Source organism: Protopterus annectens, chromosome 11.part0, assembly GCF_019279795.1.
Source record: "Protopterus annectens isolate FY-2018-M chromosome 11.part0, PAN1.0, whole genome shotgun sequence".
Classification (NCBI taxonomy): domain Eukaryota; kingdom Metazoa; phylum Chordata; order Ceratodontiformes; family Protopteridae; genus Protopterus; species Protopterus annectens.
The window spans coordinates 660,378,852-660,394,844 of NC_056745.1; the positions used below are offsets into that span (position 1 = coordinate 660,378,852).

The following is a 15,993-nucleotide window of genomic DNA, read 5'->3' on the forward strand; positions in this document are numbered from 1 at the left end:
ATGACTGATCTATTAATAAAGTAATAACTTTTATAATAGAAGAGATAATATATAAATTAAAGTCTGGAAAAGAAATACCCCCTTGAGACCAGCTATTAGTATGTTTCTTTAATGTAATCCTAGGTCTATTAGGTGCCCATAAGAAATTTAACATTAGTGTATTCAGTTTCTTGATAATTATTTTTGTAGGTGAAAGTATTATTGATTGTATTAAGTATAAAATCTTGGGGAATATTATCATTTTAATAATTGTAAGTCTCTCCTCCATAGTAAAAACATATTATTTCAGGTATTAAAAAGATTTTGTATATTAAGAAAACAGGTATTATAGTTATTATATATAATAGATTTAATATCTTTAGATAGTATTATACCTAAATAAGTTATCTGACCTGAATTGGGTACATATTTAGTAAAATCACTAATGAGAATATTTTTTCGTGTATATATAGGTAGTATTTTAGTTTTTTCTTCATTGAATATTAAACCAGAAATACTTTTAAAATTCATCATTTTATCAAATAAAGACTGCATAGAAGAATTAGATCCTGCTGATGTAATTAGAACATCATCTGCAAAAAGTTGAATTTTGATGTTGTATTTTCGTCTATTTCAAAACCCTCTATGTCAGTACTGTTTCTAATCAAATTAGCCCAAGGCTCCATTACTAAAGTGAATAATAGTGGAGAAAGTGGACATCCTTGCTTTGTACCTTTAAGAATGGGTATTTTTGTGAAACATATGTTCCTACCTTAATATAAGCCAGCGTTCCTTTGTATAAATGCTCAATTAAATTTACAAATGCATCAGAGAAGTTTGTGCATTTCAGTAAGGTAAACAGATAGTCCCAACTTACTGAATCAAATGCTGAACCTATATCAAGACTAATAAGTGTTAAATCTTTCTTTTTCCTATTTGCAAAATCAATTAATGTTAAAGTTCTTCTTATATTATCAAAAGTATTTCTATTTACAATGAAGCCCGTCTAATCTATATCTATAATGCCGGGGATGATTGTCTTCAATCTATCAGCAAAAATACTCATAAACATTTTATAATTAACATTAAGCAATGAGATGGGTCGATATGAAGAACATCTAGTTGGATCTTTATTAGGTTTTAAAATTGGTGAAATAAATGTATATTGCCAAGATGGGGGGGTTATTAACTCAGTTTGGGCCAAAATAAAAACCTTATGTATTAATGAATACGTAGCTTTAGAAAGGATTTTATATATCTCTGGTATAATACCATAATTACCCGGTGCTTTGTTTGATTTAAGCTTATTTATTTGTGTAATAACTTCTGTATATGAAATACTCTTGTCCAATAGTTTAATCTGTTGTTTATTAAGCTTTTTATTCATGTTTGTGGTTATAAACTCCTTTATTTTATCTTTAGGTTCCATGTTAATGTTGTTATGGTTAATCTTGTGAAAGTGATTTCTAAATTCATCCAGTATTTCTGGTATACTAGAAACATTCTTTTTCCTTAGAGAAAAGATTTCTTTGATATGGTTTTGTTTATTGAATCTTTTTGTTTTATTTTTAAGTCTATGTAAGTATTTGGGGCTTATTGAATAAGACAAAACTTGTATTTCTCTAAAGTTATTTTAACTTTATGAGTTAAAATTTCTTTGTATTTCTCATTTAGTTTGTTTATTTCTTCAATAACTTTCTTGTCCATAATATTTTCTTTATTATTATGTTTATAAGAGTCTAATTTACTTTGAATATCTAACAATTCCTTATCCCAAGATTTCCTTTTATTATTATACCATCTGATACTTTGTCCATATAGATATGATTTTAAGGCATCCCAAACATAGACAATGGAGACTTCAGGAGTATTATTTATGTCTAGAAAATGTTGTACTTCTGAAAGTATATATTCTTTATAGTCTTCTAGCTGAGTTAAGTATGCTGGTATCCTTTTGATCTGAACATTATGAGTATTTTTATCATGAATTCAAAAACAATTGAGTTATGATCAGATATAGGACATGAAATGATTTTGGAATTAATTAAATCTGTTACCATCTGGTTAGAAATAAAGACCCTATCTATTTTTGAATACGTTTTGTATCTGTTAGAAAAAAGGTGTATGGTAATGATTTTGAATCTATCTGATTATTAATATCATTCAAATGATAAGAATTAGCAAAATCATTTAAATGTTTTGCATTAGATGTAATTCTTCTTTTCCTTATAGTGGTAGTATCACTTTCATGTAGTATACAATTAAAATCACCAGCTAAAATAATATCCCTATAGAGAATGATATGATCTTATCAATATGATGTTTCACTGTATTAATACCAATTCCAGGTATCCAATATACATTAATTAAAGTGTAAGTCTTCCCATTAATTTGTATTGTAACCATACAAAACATTCCTTTGTCATCCTGAAAAGACTTAATGGTTTTAGGAATGGGCATACTTTTATTCCATAAAATAGCCACTCCTCTTTTTTTCTGAGTGTGCTCTGAGCTAACCAATACTGCATACTTATTAGTGGCTAGTTTATCAATATCTTTTTTCAAGAGATGGGTTTCTTGCAGGAAGACTAGATTGGCCTTGTGTAAATTAATGTATCTTATTAGGCTTGCCCTTTTACACGGATTATTCAATCCATTAATGTTTAAAGAAATTCCTTTTAAAGATGTCATTTGGCATTTTTAAAACTCAAGAATCTTATGATCGAAATAACAAATAACAAGATAAATAATGTTACATCTCCTCTTTTAGGTGTACCTTTAAATATAGCTGTATTTATTAAATCTCTTATGGGATTTTGTATAGGATTCAATTTTGTTTGTAGTGACAATGAGTGTACAAAATATATTGTGGATGTCAAAACTATATACATATAACAATGCACAAGTGAAAATAATGTAAGGATTAAACCTTGCATCCAGCCTGGAGTTGAAAACTCCAACTTAGAGTAGTATTTACTACTCAAGTTAACCCCTTACCCTAAGCAGCAGTACCTCAGCTACCACCTTATCAATTTAATACTAGTTATATTTAACTGAGGTTAACAGTTTTCAATTCAATTATCTATCAAGACAAAACTACACATTTGGTAAAACAGCATCATATAAACTAAAATAAACTTTTTTTTTTAAACTGTTCATACTACTATATAGATCTATGTAATATAGAACACTTGTATTCAAATAGCATTCAAATAATCTTGATGTTAGAAATCAAGAGGAGAGAAAATTAGGTTCCAACATTCATTTAAATCAAAAACTTTGGCTAATATGATTCAGACATTACATATATTAAGATGCATCTATTTTCTGTCATGTGAATACTATTAACAGCTTCCAAAATATGAGCATTTACTTAAACTCATTATTGTCAATAGAGTAAAATATTGTATTCATAAAAATTATTATAAATCATATTGCATAGTTATGCAAATTCTCAGAAACACTTGCATTATTAAAAAAAAGCCATCACACACATACACACAGAGACACACACACATACACATATACACACACACACACACACACACACACACATACACACACACACACACACACACACACACACACACACACACACACACACACCCTATCTATTTTTGAATAAGTTTTGTATCTGTTAGAAAAAAAGGTGTATGGTAATGATTTTGAATCTATCTGATTATTAATATCATTCAAATGATAAGAATTAGCAAAATCATTTAAATGTTTTGCATTAGATGTAATTCTTCTTTTCCTTATAGTGGTAGTATCACTTTCATGTAGTATACAATTAAAATCACCAGCTAAAATAATATCCCCTATAGAGAATGATATGATCTTATCAATATGATGTTTCACTGTATTAATACCAATTCCAGGTATCCAATATACATTAATTAAAGTGTAAGTCTTCCCATTAATTTGTATTGTAACCATACAAAACATTCCTTTGTCATCCTGAAAGACTTAATGGTTTTAGGAATGGGCATACTTTTATTCCATAAAATAGCCACTCCTCTTTTTTCTGAGTGTGCTCTGAACTAACCAATACTGTATACTTATTAGTGGCTAGTTTATCAATATCTTTTTCAAGAGATGGGTTTCTTGCAGGAAGACTAGATTGGCCTTGTGTAAATTAATGTATCTTATTAGGCTTGCCCTTTTACACGGATTATTCAATCCATTAATGTTTAAAGAAATTCCTTTTAAAGATGTCATTTGGCATTTTTAAAACTCAAGAATCTTATGATCGAAATAACAAATAACAAGATAAATAATGTTACATCTCCTCTTTAGGTGTACTTTTAAATATAGCTGTATTTATTAAATCTCTTATGGGATTTTGTATAGGATTCAATTTTGTTTGTAGTGACAATGAGTGTACAAAATATATTGTGGATGTCAAAACTATATACATATAACAATGAACAAGTGAAAATAATGTAAGGATTAAACCTTGCATCCAGCCTGGAGTTGAAAACTCCAACTTAGAGTAGTATTTACTACTCAAGTTAACCCCTTACCCTAAGCAGCAGTACCTCAGCTACCACCTTATCAATTTAATACTAGTTATATTTAACTGAGGTTAACAGTTTTCAATTCAATTATCTATCAAGACAAAACTACACATTTGGTAAAACAGCATCATATAAACTAAAATAAACTTTTTTTTTTAAACTGTTCATACTACTATATAGATCTATGTAATATAGAACACTTGTATTCAAATAGCATTCAAATAATCTTGATGTTAGAAATCAAGAGGAGAGAAAATTAGGTTCCAACATTCATTTAAATATATATATCTGATCTCACTGAGTTATGTCCTTGTTGAGCACTATCTGATCTCACTGAGTTATGTCCTTGTTGAGCACTATCCTACTTGCTGTCCCTAGAATAAATCTGTCTGCTTTATAGAAAATAATGCACAGCAAACACATTTTAGTAACCAGATTTTACAATCATGCTAACCTACTGCTTTAAAATATATCACATGACATTTCTTCCAGAATAGAATTATAAAATTGTTTATGCTTGTCAATCAGATGAATTAAATGAATTATAATAAAGTATATGTTTGGAACAGAAGTTTTTAACACAGATTATTATGCTGCTGTTAAGTAGATTTTCAAAAACATTTAAATAAATGTTTCATTTTCTATGCCTTCTAAAATAAGACATTTACTTACTACAAGAAACTACATCATTTAAACTCATTATAACTGACATTTTATGAATAGAGTATTTTTCCTGAATCTGTGGTGTGTCAGTATGATAACTAGGTCAGAGGTTATACTAACTGCTTTCAGTTTCTCTGTGAGAATTCTGTGAGTTGAAGCTTTTGAAGTAGTTCATGGACACTGTGCATGAGACAGCCCTTATCCCAGATTGTCTCCCTTAACGTTTTGGCGGGAAACTTATTAAAACGTGTGGCAAACATTCATTTTGTCAATAGAGTAAAATATTGTATTCATAGAAATTATTATAAATCCTATTGGATAGTTATGCAGATTCTCAGAAACACTTGCATTATTATATATAAAAAAAAAGCCATCACACTCACACACACACATACACATACATACACACACACACACACACACACACACACATATATATATATATATATATCTGATCTCATTGAGTTGTGTCTTTGTTGAGCACTATCCTACTTGCTGTCCCTAGAATAAATCTGTCTGCTTTATACAAAATAATGCACAGCAAACACATTTTAGTAACCAGATTTTACAATCATGCTAACCTACTGCTTTAAAATATATCACATGACATTTCTTCCAGAATAGAGTTATAAGATTATTTATGCTTGTCAATCAGATGAATTAAATGAGTTATAGTAAAGTATATGTTTGGAACACAAATTTTAACACAGATTATTATGCTGCTGTTAAGTAGATTTTCAAAACATTTAAATAAATGTTTCATTTTCTATGCCTTCTAAAATAAGACATTTACTTACTACAAGAAACTACATCATTTAGACTCATTATAACTGGCATATTTTATGAATAGAGTATTTTTCCTGAATCTGTGGTGTGTCAGTGTGATAACTATGTCAAAGGTTATACTAACTGCTTTCAGTTTCTCTGTGAGAATTCTGTGAGTTGAAGCTTTTGAAGTAGTTCATGGACACTGTGCATGAGACAGCCCACATCTCAGATTGTCTCTCTTAACATTTTGGCGGGAAACTTATTAAAACTAGTGACAAACATTCATTTAGTGGTGTAAATGCATGTAAACATGACAAAACCTTCACAATGTATTCCACAGACCATTACAGCCTCTTACTTCTTTTCAGAAAGAGAAACAAATTGAATCACAGCTTGCCATTAAATCTTCAGATATTTTGACTGGTTATGAAACAAAACATTATAACTGACATATTTTATGAATAGAGTATTTTCCTGAATCTGTGGTGTGTCAGTGTGATAACTATGTCAAAGGTTATACTAACTGCTTTCAGTTTCTCTGTGAGAATTCTGTGAGCTGAAGCTTCTGAAGCAACTCATGAACACTGTGCATGAGACAGCCCACATCTCAGATTGTCTCTCTTAACATTTTGGCAGGAAACGTATTAAAAACTAGTGGCAAACATTCATTTAGCAGTGTAAATGCATCTAAACATGACAAAACCTTCACAATGTATTCCACAGATCATTACAGCCTCTATGTAAGTGAAATTAAGCCCAAAATTACCAACAAGCAATAAAACTCAACATTCTTCTCCCAACTCAATTTTCATACAAATCCTATTATTCACTGTGCCCACAATCAAAAGCATTTCTATATATTAATAAAGAAAAGAAAAGAGAGTAGAAAATAAAAGGGAGTGAGGCAGAAATAAAAAATGTAAGAGAAAGCTGTAAGAAGTATATACAATGGAATGTTACTTACTGTTTATATTAATAGAGTTAAAAATAAAACATATTATTTACTCTTATTTAGTTCTGATTATTATTAGTTAAAGCATAACAGATTATTTACAAACAGGCATAAGCAGTATAATCAAGAAAGTATAATTAGAAATAGCATTTGAAGAACTTATAAAAACTTTTACAAGGAATAAATATGTTATTATTCTATTAATGATATTTTCATTACTGTTCTCTACCTGCCCTCCCCCACCCTTTATCCACTACATAATCTAAATAGAATGTCATTGTTTAAACAAAGAAAATAATAAAAAGAGAAGGAAAAAAAAGGTAAAGATAAAAAATGTATCAAATTACTAACCTTACTTCTTTTCAGAAAGAGAAACAAATTGAATCACAGCTTGCCATTAAATCTTCAGGTATTTTGACTGGTTATGAAACAAAACATTTCTTTGCACATAGAGAATAACTTTGATTAAATCTTTTCCAAAATATTTGTGGCTTTCTGGAAATGCAGGAACTATATTCAAAAGATTAATAATGAACTAAAATGATGAGAGAGAAAAAACATATAACAAATCATTTGTTTTTTAGTCTCTTCTTCTTCTCTGAAGTCTTCCATGAAGCTTCAGTTGCCAATCTCTTTAATGAAGAACTAGCCCATTCCATTTCTTCTATTTTATCCAAAATCCTTTTTTCTTTGACAAACAGTAAAGCAGAGTCTAAATCATCGAAAACCTTAGGACCATCAGGAAGGAAGATTTTAAGCTTGGCAGGAAACAGAAGGTATGTTTTAAACTGTGCTTTTTTAAGCTCCCTTATTAGTGGCAGAAACACTTTTCTTTTAGCTATTACCATGGAAGAATAGTCATTGTCAAAACGCACAGTTATCTCATTAATCTTAACAGGAGCTTTAGCCCAAGCAGATTTAAGAACCATCTCTTTATCAAAAGATGATAGAAATCTAACTATAACTGATCTAGGATATTTTTGTTAGAGTTAGTATTAGCTATAGATCTATGTGCTCTTTCGATACCAAAAGAGAATGCTTCTGGTAAGTCTAAAGTTTTAGGGAGCCAAGTTGTTAAAAAGAAGTAATATTGTTACCTTCAATATTTTCTGGCAGTCCAAAAATCCTAATGTTATTGCGCCTAGATCTATTTTCCAGGTCATCCAGCTTTGTTTGTAAATGTGTATTTTGTTTCAGCAGAAACTCAATGTTGATTTCCTCTTCTTGGATTCTATTTTCCATGTCATTCACAGCTTCTTCTATGTCTGTCATCTGGTTCTTCTGTTGTTGCAGGTCTGTATGTAACAGGTCTATTTGTTTTGTAGTTTTATCTATGAAGGTGTCTATTTTAGTATCCATTTTATCCATTTTATCAGTAGGTTGCTGGATTATAATTATCAGAGACTGAAGTTCTTTCTTGATGCTGGAGTCTTGAGAATTTGTCTTACTGGAACTCATTTCAGACTGATAAACTGACAGGAAAATTTCCACAGTGATTTCTGACAGGAATATTGTTAAGATTTCCTTTCTTTTTTAGATATAGTTCAAGAACTATATAAAACAAACGTATTTAGAAAGAAAATTACTTCAAAAATTAATTTTTTAAGTAATTAATTCCTGTCAGTGTAATGAAATTGGTGGAGCTGAAGAAATCTGCTGCTATCCTGTGTTCATCCTTGGCCGCCCACATTTAGAACATCTGATGTGTATAGAGTAAATAAAGTTGCTTTAATTAATGGCACACATTTGTGTGGGGCTGAGGTTGCATTGCATTGCACTGTCTGACAGCAACAAAACTAAACTGTATTGCTGTGGCTGTTTAGGTACTTGGTCATTTGATCACAATCAAATGTCTGAGGTATGCAAAATCAAAGAGGTGACAAATTGGTGGGCATGTCTGTGGGTGTGTGCATACTGTCATAATTTTAATTGGCTTTTGTGGAATCTACATGTCGTAATGGCTAATTTTGTTGGAAAAAGTCCTGTATTACTTTAATAACATTCAGGAAAGGAGCAGCCCACTTATGATTGTTCTGTTTGGATTTCACATCACAAATATCCCCTGGCAAAATCAGCCTTGTAACTAATGCATTTAAAAAACATACTTTTTCTTTTGTATATACATGCACATGTGTAGGTGGCTACTTCCTCACTTAAGCATGCAGTCTTGTTGAATTCTTATTTTTCATGTCTAAAACAGGATAGCGTATGCATTTCAGGACAGCTTTGTGTTTTTGTTTTATTGTACCTTATAAATGTATGATATGTTTTAAAAGACTACAGGTATAGCGTAGTGTATAATGTAACAGGCTAGAAAAAGCTGCATCACTTAAGGAGCCATATAACCTCAGTTTGTTTATTGTGCAATTCTAATAAGGCTTCTTACCTGGGTCAAAGATTATTGGCCAGTCCTGAAACCCAGTCTTAGCCTTGAGGACACTTCATAGTTAACAGATGAAGAATCATATTGTTCTATGTCACAGTATTTGTGCAAGGAGCCCAAATGGCATGTAAAATTAAATTCAGTGAAGTTAAAACAAACATTTAAGTAGAATTAAATTCACGTGATAGCCAAAGCTATCTTTCATGAGCAGTTTGTTTTACGAAAAAAATACTACAGACCTGCTAAATAGATGTGCTAACTGACCACTCATATCTAAGGAAAGGGTAGGTCTTGACCTTTTCCTTTGAGTGACTTCTGCTCATCACCCATCTGGTACATAAAGTACCATAAAAAGGTTATATTTTGGATGTCAGAACAATAACTACGCTTGTCACACACAAAAAGGCCTTAGCTTGTCTGTAGACTTGCTCAAAACTAAACAACTAAATGACATTTGTCATGACCTTAACATCCTCTCTTTTAGGGCATTTCTTAATGTGCCCCTGTCTTTGCTGTCAGTTTCAGGCATGGGGTGAATGAATGACCAAAGAACTCTACACAGTGTGGATGGTTTATTAGCTGAACTTATATAGGTAGGTATTTTATTTGCTAAGCTATATGGAGAAGCTATGTGTATTGTTGAATTTAAAGCAAAACTATTGCTGTCCCTGCTAGAACATATACTTTCTTCAAGCCATGCGCTTACTATAGATTTGCGAAATCCTGTTATTTAGCGCTTTCGTTTTTTAATAAAAACTTTTTCAGAATACACATACATAGTGAACTAAACCCTTTTTATACAAATACACGCCTTCATAGTTAATGACATCATAATTAAATTACTTAAATTGAATTCAATTACTACAGCCCCATTAAGATATCTAAAACATTAAATAAATTGTTTTAAACCATATTACAATAAAAAACATAGAAAATGCACTGTATTTTGTTCAAACCATAAAAATCCTTAATTTATTATACTTTTATTCAAAAATAACCTTCAGATTTTAGTCTAAGAGTGGAACTGATAGATGTATTCGTGTTTAGACCTGGAAATGATGTTGCATTAGTTTTTAACTGCTGTCTTAGTTCCCTAATTTTCCAAAAAAATCATTAAGGGGACCACCTCTATCTCCAACTGTAACTTGTTTTAATACTGAAAATCTAAAATCATGTCCCTCATTATTAATAATGTGCACTGCCAGAATATTTTTTAAATCTTGTTTTTTAATATCATAGGAATGTTGATACATTCTGCTCCTCAGAGCATTAATAGTCTTCCCGATATAAAAACAAGGACATTGCGTGCATGTCCCTATATAAACAACAGCCTTGCTGTTACAGGTAATTTTTTTCTTGTATATATATTTGCCATAATTTGGAATAAACAACTCTGTGCCTTCTAGAATATGTTTACACTGCAGACAAAAACCACATTTAAAACTTAAATTTAAAACGACCTGGAAAGTTTAACATTTGAATATCGAAAATTGCAGTTAGAAAATAGTTATTTACGCGAATGTAAATGGAGAGAACTGGTAACAAAAGGACTCCGATTATGGCGATATCCGTCAGGTTTGGTTAATAAACTCAGAACTTCATGTGGAACTGATTGCATTATTTAACCGACATGGTTGTGAACTTTTGGACTGCCTTATTACTTATAATGATAAAAAAATGGTAAAACTAAATGACAGAATTAAACAAGTGAATAATATTTTACAATCTGACTTATTATTCAAGTTTTACAAAGTAAAGTTTGATAATATATTTAAGAATGTTGATCAGTTTATTATAGATTTAAAGTACAAAAAAAGAAAAAAAAGCTTAGAAGGGATGAAAAGGAGTATGCTGAACAGAGAGCATACCCCCCACCCCCTTTAAGTCATAAGAAGGTCTCTAATAACTATAACCAGTACCAGGACTATAGCCATGTATCTGATGGGGAGCCTGGTGATGTTAATGGTTTTAACGATGATGAAAATATTTTTGGTTTGGACACTTTAGAGTTTCCCCCTCTGAGGAGATCCGAAAGGCTCAGGAACTAGAGGGGGGGAAGGGGACAACATCATTCAAACTACAACAACAGAGGCAAGGGGAGGGGGAGAATGTATTAGATATGTTTGAAAGCCTCTTCTTGGAAAATTGGTTTTACAGATATAAATACACTGAACACAGTGAATGACTTGCTTGAAGCTCCACATGTTTTAAGGGACACCGTAGATACCTCTGTTCAGATTATTACCAATAGTAATGGTGACTTCAAAATGTATAATTATAGTGACTGCATATTGGACAAAAGTATAGCAAATATTTTTGAAAGAGGCTTGTCTTTTGCGCCAAGTAAAAAAGGGACTGTGGATGAAGCATTAATAGATTTAAAGATGCATGCAAGAAAGCTGAATTTTCAGTTTTATTTTAAAGAAGGACTGCATGATATCAATATTAATAGTGGTAATAACAATATATGTAAAAGATCTAGCACTTTCAATCCTCCACTATGCCCTATTGTACAGATGTTTGAAAAAATGTGTGATTATGATATTTGCATGTTATTTAAGAACAGTAGTAGGTCAACCTACGATGAAAATAATCTGGATAAGAAAGAGATGGAATTACTAAAAAATCTATGTAATAATGACAAGATTAGAATTATGAAACCGGACAAGGGGGGAGGATTAGTTATAATGGACACTAATTCCTATATTGATAGAATGCTATTGTTTCTTCACACTGATACATATTGTCAGATGAGTGTGAATGAGAAAAATATATCATACAGGAAAGTGGACATCATGCTGGAAGAACGTCTGTTAAATAGACAAATCTCATTTGATGAATGGTCTTATATGACAGTAAAATATCCAAAAATTCCTACTACTTTTGGTATACCAAAAGTACATAAGGATCTTAACAACCCCCCCCCCCCCTTAGACCCATTGTTGATGCAAAGGCTTCAAAAACATATTATATTGCCAGTTTTATAGATATTCAATTAAAAAACATTTTACAAGACTGTAATTGGATAGTAAAAGATTCGTGGGACTTACTTAAGAAAATTAATAAAAATATATATAATCATAGTTTAATCTTTGCAACAATTGATATCAAAGATTTATTTTCTGTTATCCCACATGATACTGGAACTGAATGGTTCTATTCATATTTATGTCAATACACTAAAATGGGGCATGATGGGATTCTTACATTAAGGAGCCTCATGGAGTTAGTATTGGACACTAACATTATTGTATTTCAAGAACAATTATTCAAACAATGTAGAGGTGTAGCCATGGGGGCTATTTGTGCACCCATTTTTGCTAATTTAGTTCTAGCATTCTGGGAGAAGGAATATGTATTCACCAGTAAATATGCACAACTTTGGCGATATTTGGATGACATCGTCATCCTATGGAATGATAGTGAGGATATGTTAAATTAATTCCTTGAGTTTATTGGTGTTAGTACAGGATTTTTGGAATTTTCTCATACCATTTCGGATGAGAAAATTAATTATTTAGACATCACCATAAGTAAAAATAGAATGGAAAGTTGTTTTGAAATGACAATTTTTAGGAAACCCACTTATTCCAATACACTTTTACATTTTTCCAGTTTTCACCCTATCTATCAGAAGAAGTCACTAATAAAAGGTCAAGGGGTCAGACTAGCAAGAATGGTTTCAGACTTCTATGAGTTTTTAGGTCAAATAGAAATTCTTAAATGTATGTTGGTTAGCAGAGGCTATCCCTTAGAATTTGTGGAAATACATTAAAGGAGGTGGTATCTAAAAGGGAACAAGGTATATTTTTTCCATTATTAGGTAAGGGTCCAAATATTTTAGTTGAAGGCATGAAAAGTTCTTATAGCCAGAATAATTAGTCTTTTCCTAGTGTTGGTATTTTTAGATATAACCAGCAGTTTAAAAGTATAAGCAGCATTGTTCAACGTAACTGGAATGTATTCAATATTAATAAAGAATTTTTGGATATTGTGGGAATAAAACCTAATATTGTTTACAAGAAGGACATTACTATAAAAAACATGGTAGAGAGGGTACAAGAGATTCACTCTGGGCCCAACGGAATGTTTAAATATGTTTTTTGTCTGCAGTGTAAACATATTTTAGAAGGCACAGAGTTGTTTATTCCAAATTATGGCAAATATATATACAAGAAAAAATTTACCTGTAACAGCAAGGCTGTTGTTTATATAGGGACATGCACGCAATGTCCTTGTTTTTATATCGGGAAGACTATTAATGCTCTTAGGAGCAGAATGTATCAACATTCCTATGATATTAAAAAACAAGATTTAAAAAATATTCTGGCAGTGCACATTATTAATAATGAGGGACATGATTTTAGATTTTCAGTATTAGAACAAGTTACAGTTGGAGATAGAGGTGGTCCCCTTAATGATTTTTTGGAAAATAGGGAACTAAGATGACAGTTAAAAACTAATGCAACATCATTTCCAGGTTTAAACATGAATACATCTATCATTTCCACTCTTAGACTAAAATCTGAAGGTTATTTTTGAATAAAAGTATAATAAATTAAGGATTTTTATGGTTTGAACAAAATACAGTGTATTTTCTATGTTTTTTTTATTGTAATATGGTTTAAAACAATGTATTTAATGTTTTAGATATCTTAATGGGGCTGTAGTAATTGAATTCAATTTAAGTAATTTAATTATGATGTCATTAACTATGAAGGCGTGTATTTGTATAAAAAGGGTTTAGTTCACTATGTATGTGTATTCTGAAGAAGTTTTTATTAAAAAACGAAAGCGCTAAATAACAGGATTTCTTGGATCTCGTCTTTCTTTCCTGGCTGTTTTTAGTTTATTTGTGGCTTTGATTTTTACTATAGATTTGCCTGAAAGTAGTCTCCTTTCTGACATTTTGTGGATGAGAGGATAAATTCTGTTTGGGCATACCTCTCCTGTTACTGTGCCCCTCCAGCAGGAATGGAGAATTCTTACTGTCTTTTGGCTTTTCACAGTTAGGGGTCACCACAGCGGATCACCGGTCTGCTAATGATTGGCAGTGGATTTTTACGGTGTCGAGTTGCCAGCCCAGCACCCAACCTTCAAAGAAGGAATGCACACACCTACCTGCATGTCTTTAATGTTCACTCAGCTGTGGGAAGGACATGCAGACTCCGCACAGAAGGTACTCCAGCCGAGAACCGAACCGGAGAACCTCTTGCTGTGAGGTGACAATGCTAACTGCTGCACCACTGTGGCCTCAAAGAATTCTTGCAAGGGGAATAAATTCCAATTCATGTAGGAGGATGAAAAACAAGCTTGCACTGTTAAGGCCTGCATGCCATAGTCCATTTTACATTTTTTTTGGAACACTGAGTCCAGGAAAATAAGCATAAAATGCACAGATGAAATATTAAATTCCACTTAGAATTTTGTCTGAAGTGAATGAGTTTTTCTAGAGCTGCCAGCGTATTTATTTACCTATGTGGAATAGACTTCTTGCTCTGGTGTTGCATTATTAATAACTGTGACTTTTCCCCTTTTAGATGTCATGTTAGGCCATATTCCTGGAACAAAGAACTTACCCTACTATAAGTTCCTAAATGAGGATGGAACCATGAAGACAGAAGTGCAGCTGGATGACCTACTGAAGGAGAATGGAGTGGATCTTAACAAACCACTGATTGCATCTTGTTGGGCTGGGGTCACAGCATGTCACCTTAGTCTTGCTGCCTGTCTACTAGATAAAGAGCGCGTCAAGGTATATGATGGTTCATGGTCTGAATGGTCTGTGCGGGCCAACACTGAGCATATCATCCCTAAAGGGACAGAGAAAACTATGTAAAGATGTTTTTTGGAGACTAAAAATGTAGAAATTAGTCAATAACAGTTCTCACACAGTGATTTTTCACCATCAAATAAAATCACATTTATTAAGTAACACTACATAAACAAAAATGCCACAATTGTACTCAATCAGTTTTAATATGTATGCAGTTCATAGCTTTATTTCACTAATTTTAATCTTAGTATTTAGTAGAAGATCATTTCTGAAGACCCATTGCATTTTGTAGAACCTAGACTACCTATGTTTTTAGAACTGTCTTACAAAGTAGAACAATTTTAAGCTGTTTATCTCACCCCCTTGCTAATTATTTACTAAATAATAATGCAATTTTACTGATTTGACATTGAGTGATCATTGAAAATAATACAATTGTAAAGATTGACTGGATTTTTTCTTACAGACTTCTACGTAAATAAATACCACACAATAAACTGCCAAAGTGTTTTGTTGCAGGTTAGCACAGACAATTACAATGTGAGCTGCTAACAAACTTCTTCCTATAATGGGGTTAATCCCCTCATTCTGCACTTGCCTACTGTATAACTGTGAACAATACACTTAACCAGACAGCACTTTTATCCTATAGTTCTCCACTTGATAACTTTATTTCTTTGTTACCTACTCTGTAACTCTAAGCAAGACATTAAACTACACAGCACCCCTGTGCTGCCCATGAAGAGAGCACGTTTGACCATTTAGCTAATAGATTTCAGTTATAAAAGTTATGGATTTCCATGTTTGACATGCAGCCTGACGGGGAAAAAACAAAGGCTAGATGTGGAACTTTATATAATAATTTTCCTGAAGTTTTCTAAACTGGCACATTTTTTGTAGCCCTGCATTCTTTGGGTTTGCACACATTTTTTCCATGAGCTTTAATATTCAATAG

The 15,993-nt window shown here is 31.7% G+C and overlaps 1 protein-coding gene across 2 annotated transcripts in view; it reads left to right on the forward strand.

Moving 5' to 3' along the window:
- The window catches only part of LOC122815537 (3-mercaptopyruvate sulfurtransferase-like), a 255,237-nt gene extending 239,694 nt beyond the window's left edge, over positions 1-15,543 (forward strand). For both annotated transcript variants that reach the window (XM_044088104.1, XM_044088103.1), the window contains one exon: positions 14,803-15,543. In XM_044088104.1, the coding sequence (XP_043944039.1) occupies positions 14,803-15,101 (299 nt within the window). In that variant the 3' untranslated portion in view covers positions 15,102-15,543. The remainder of the gene's footprint in view (positions 1-14,802) is intronic.
- Positions 15,544-15,993: the final 450 nt, after the last annotated feature.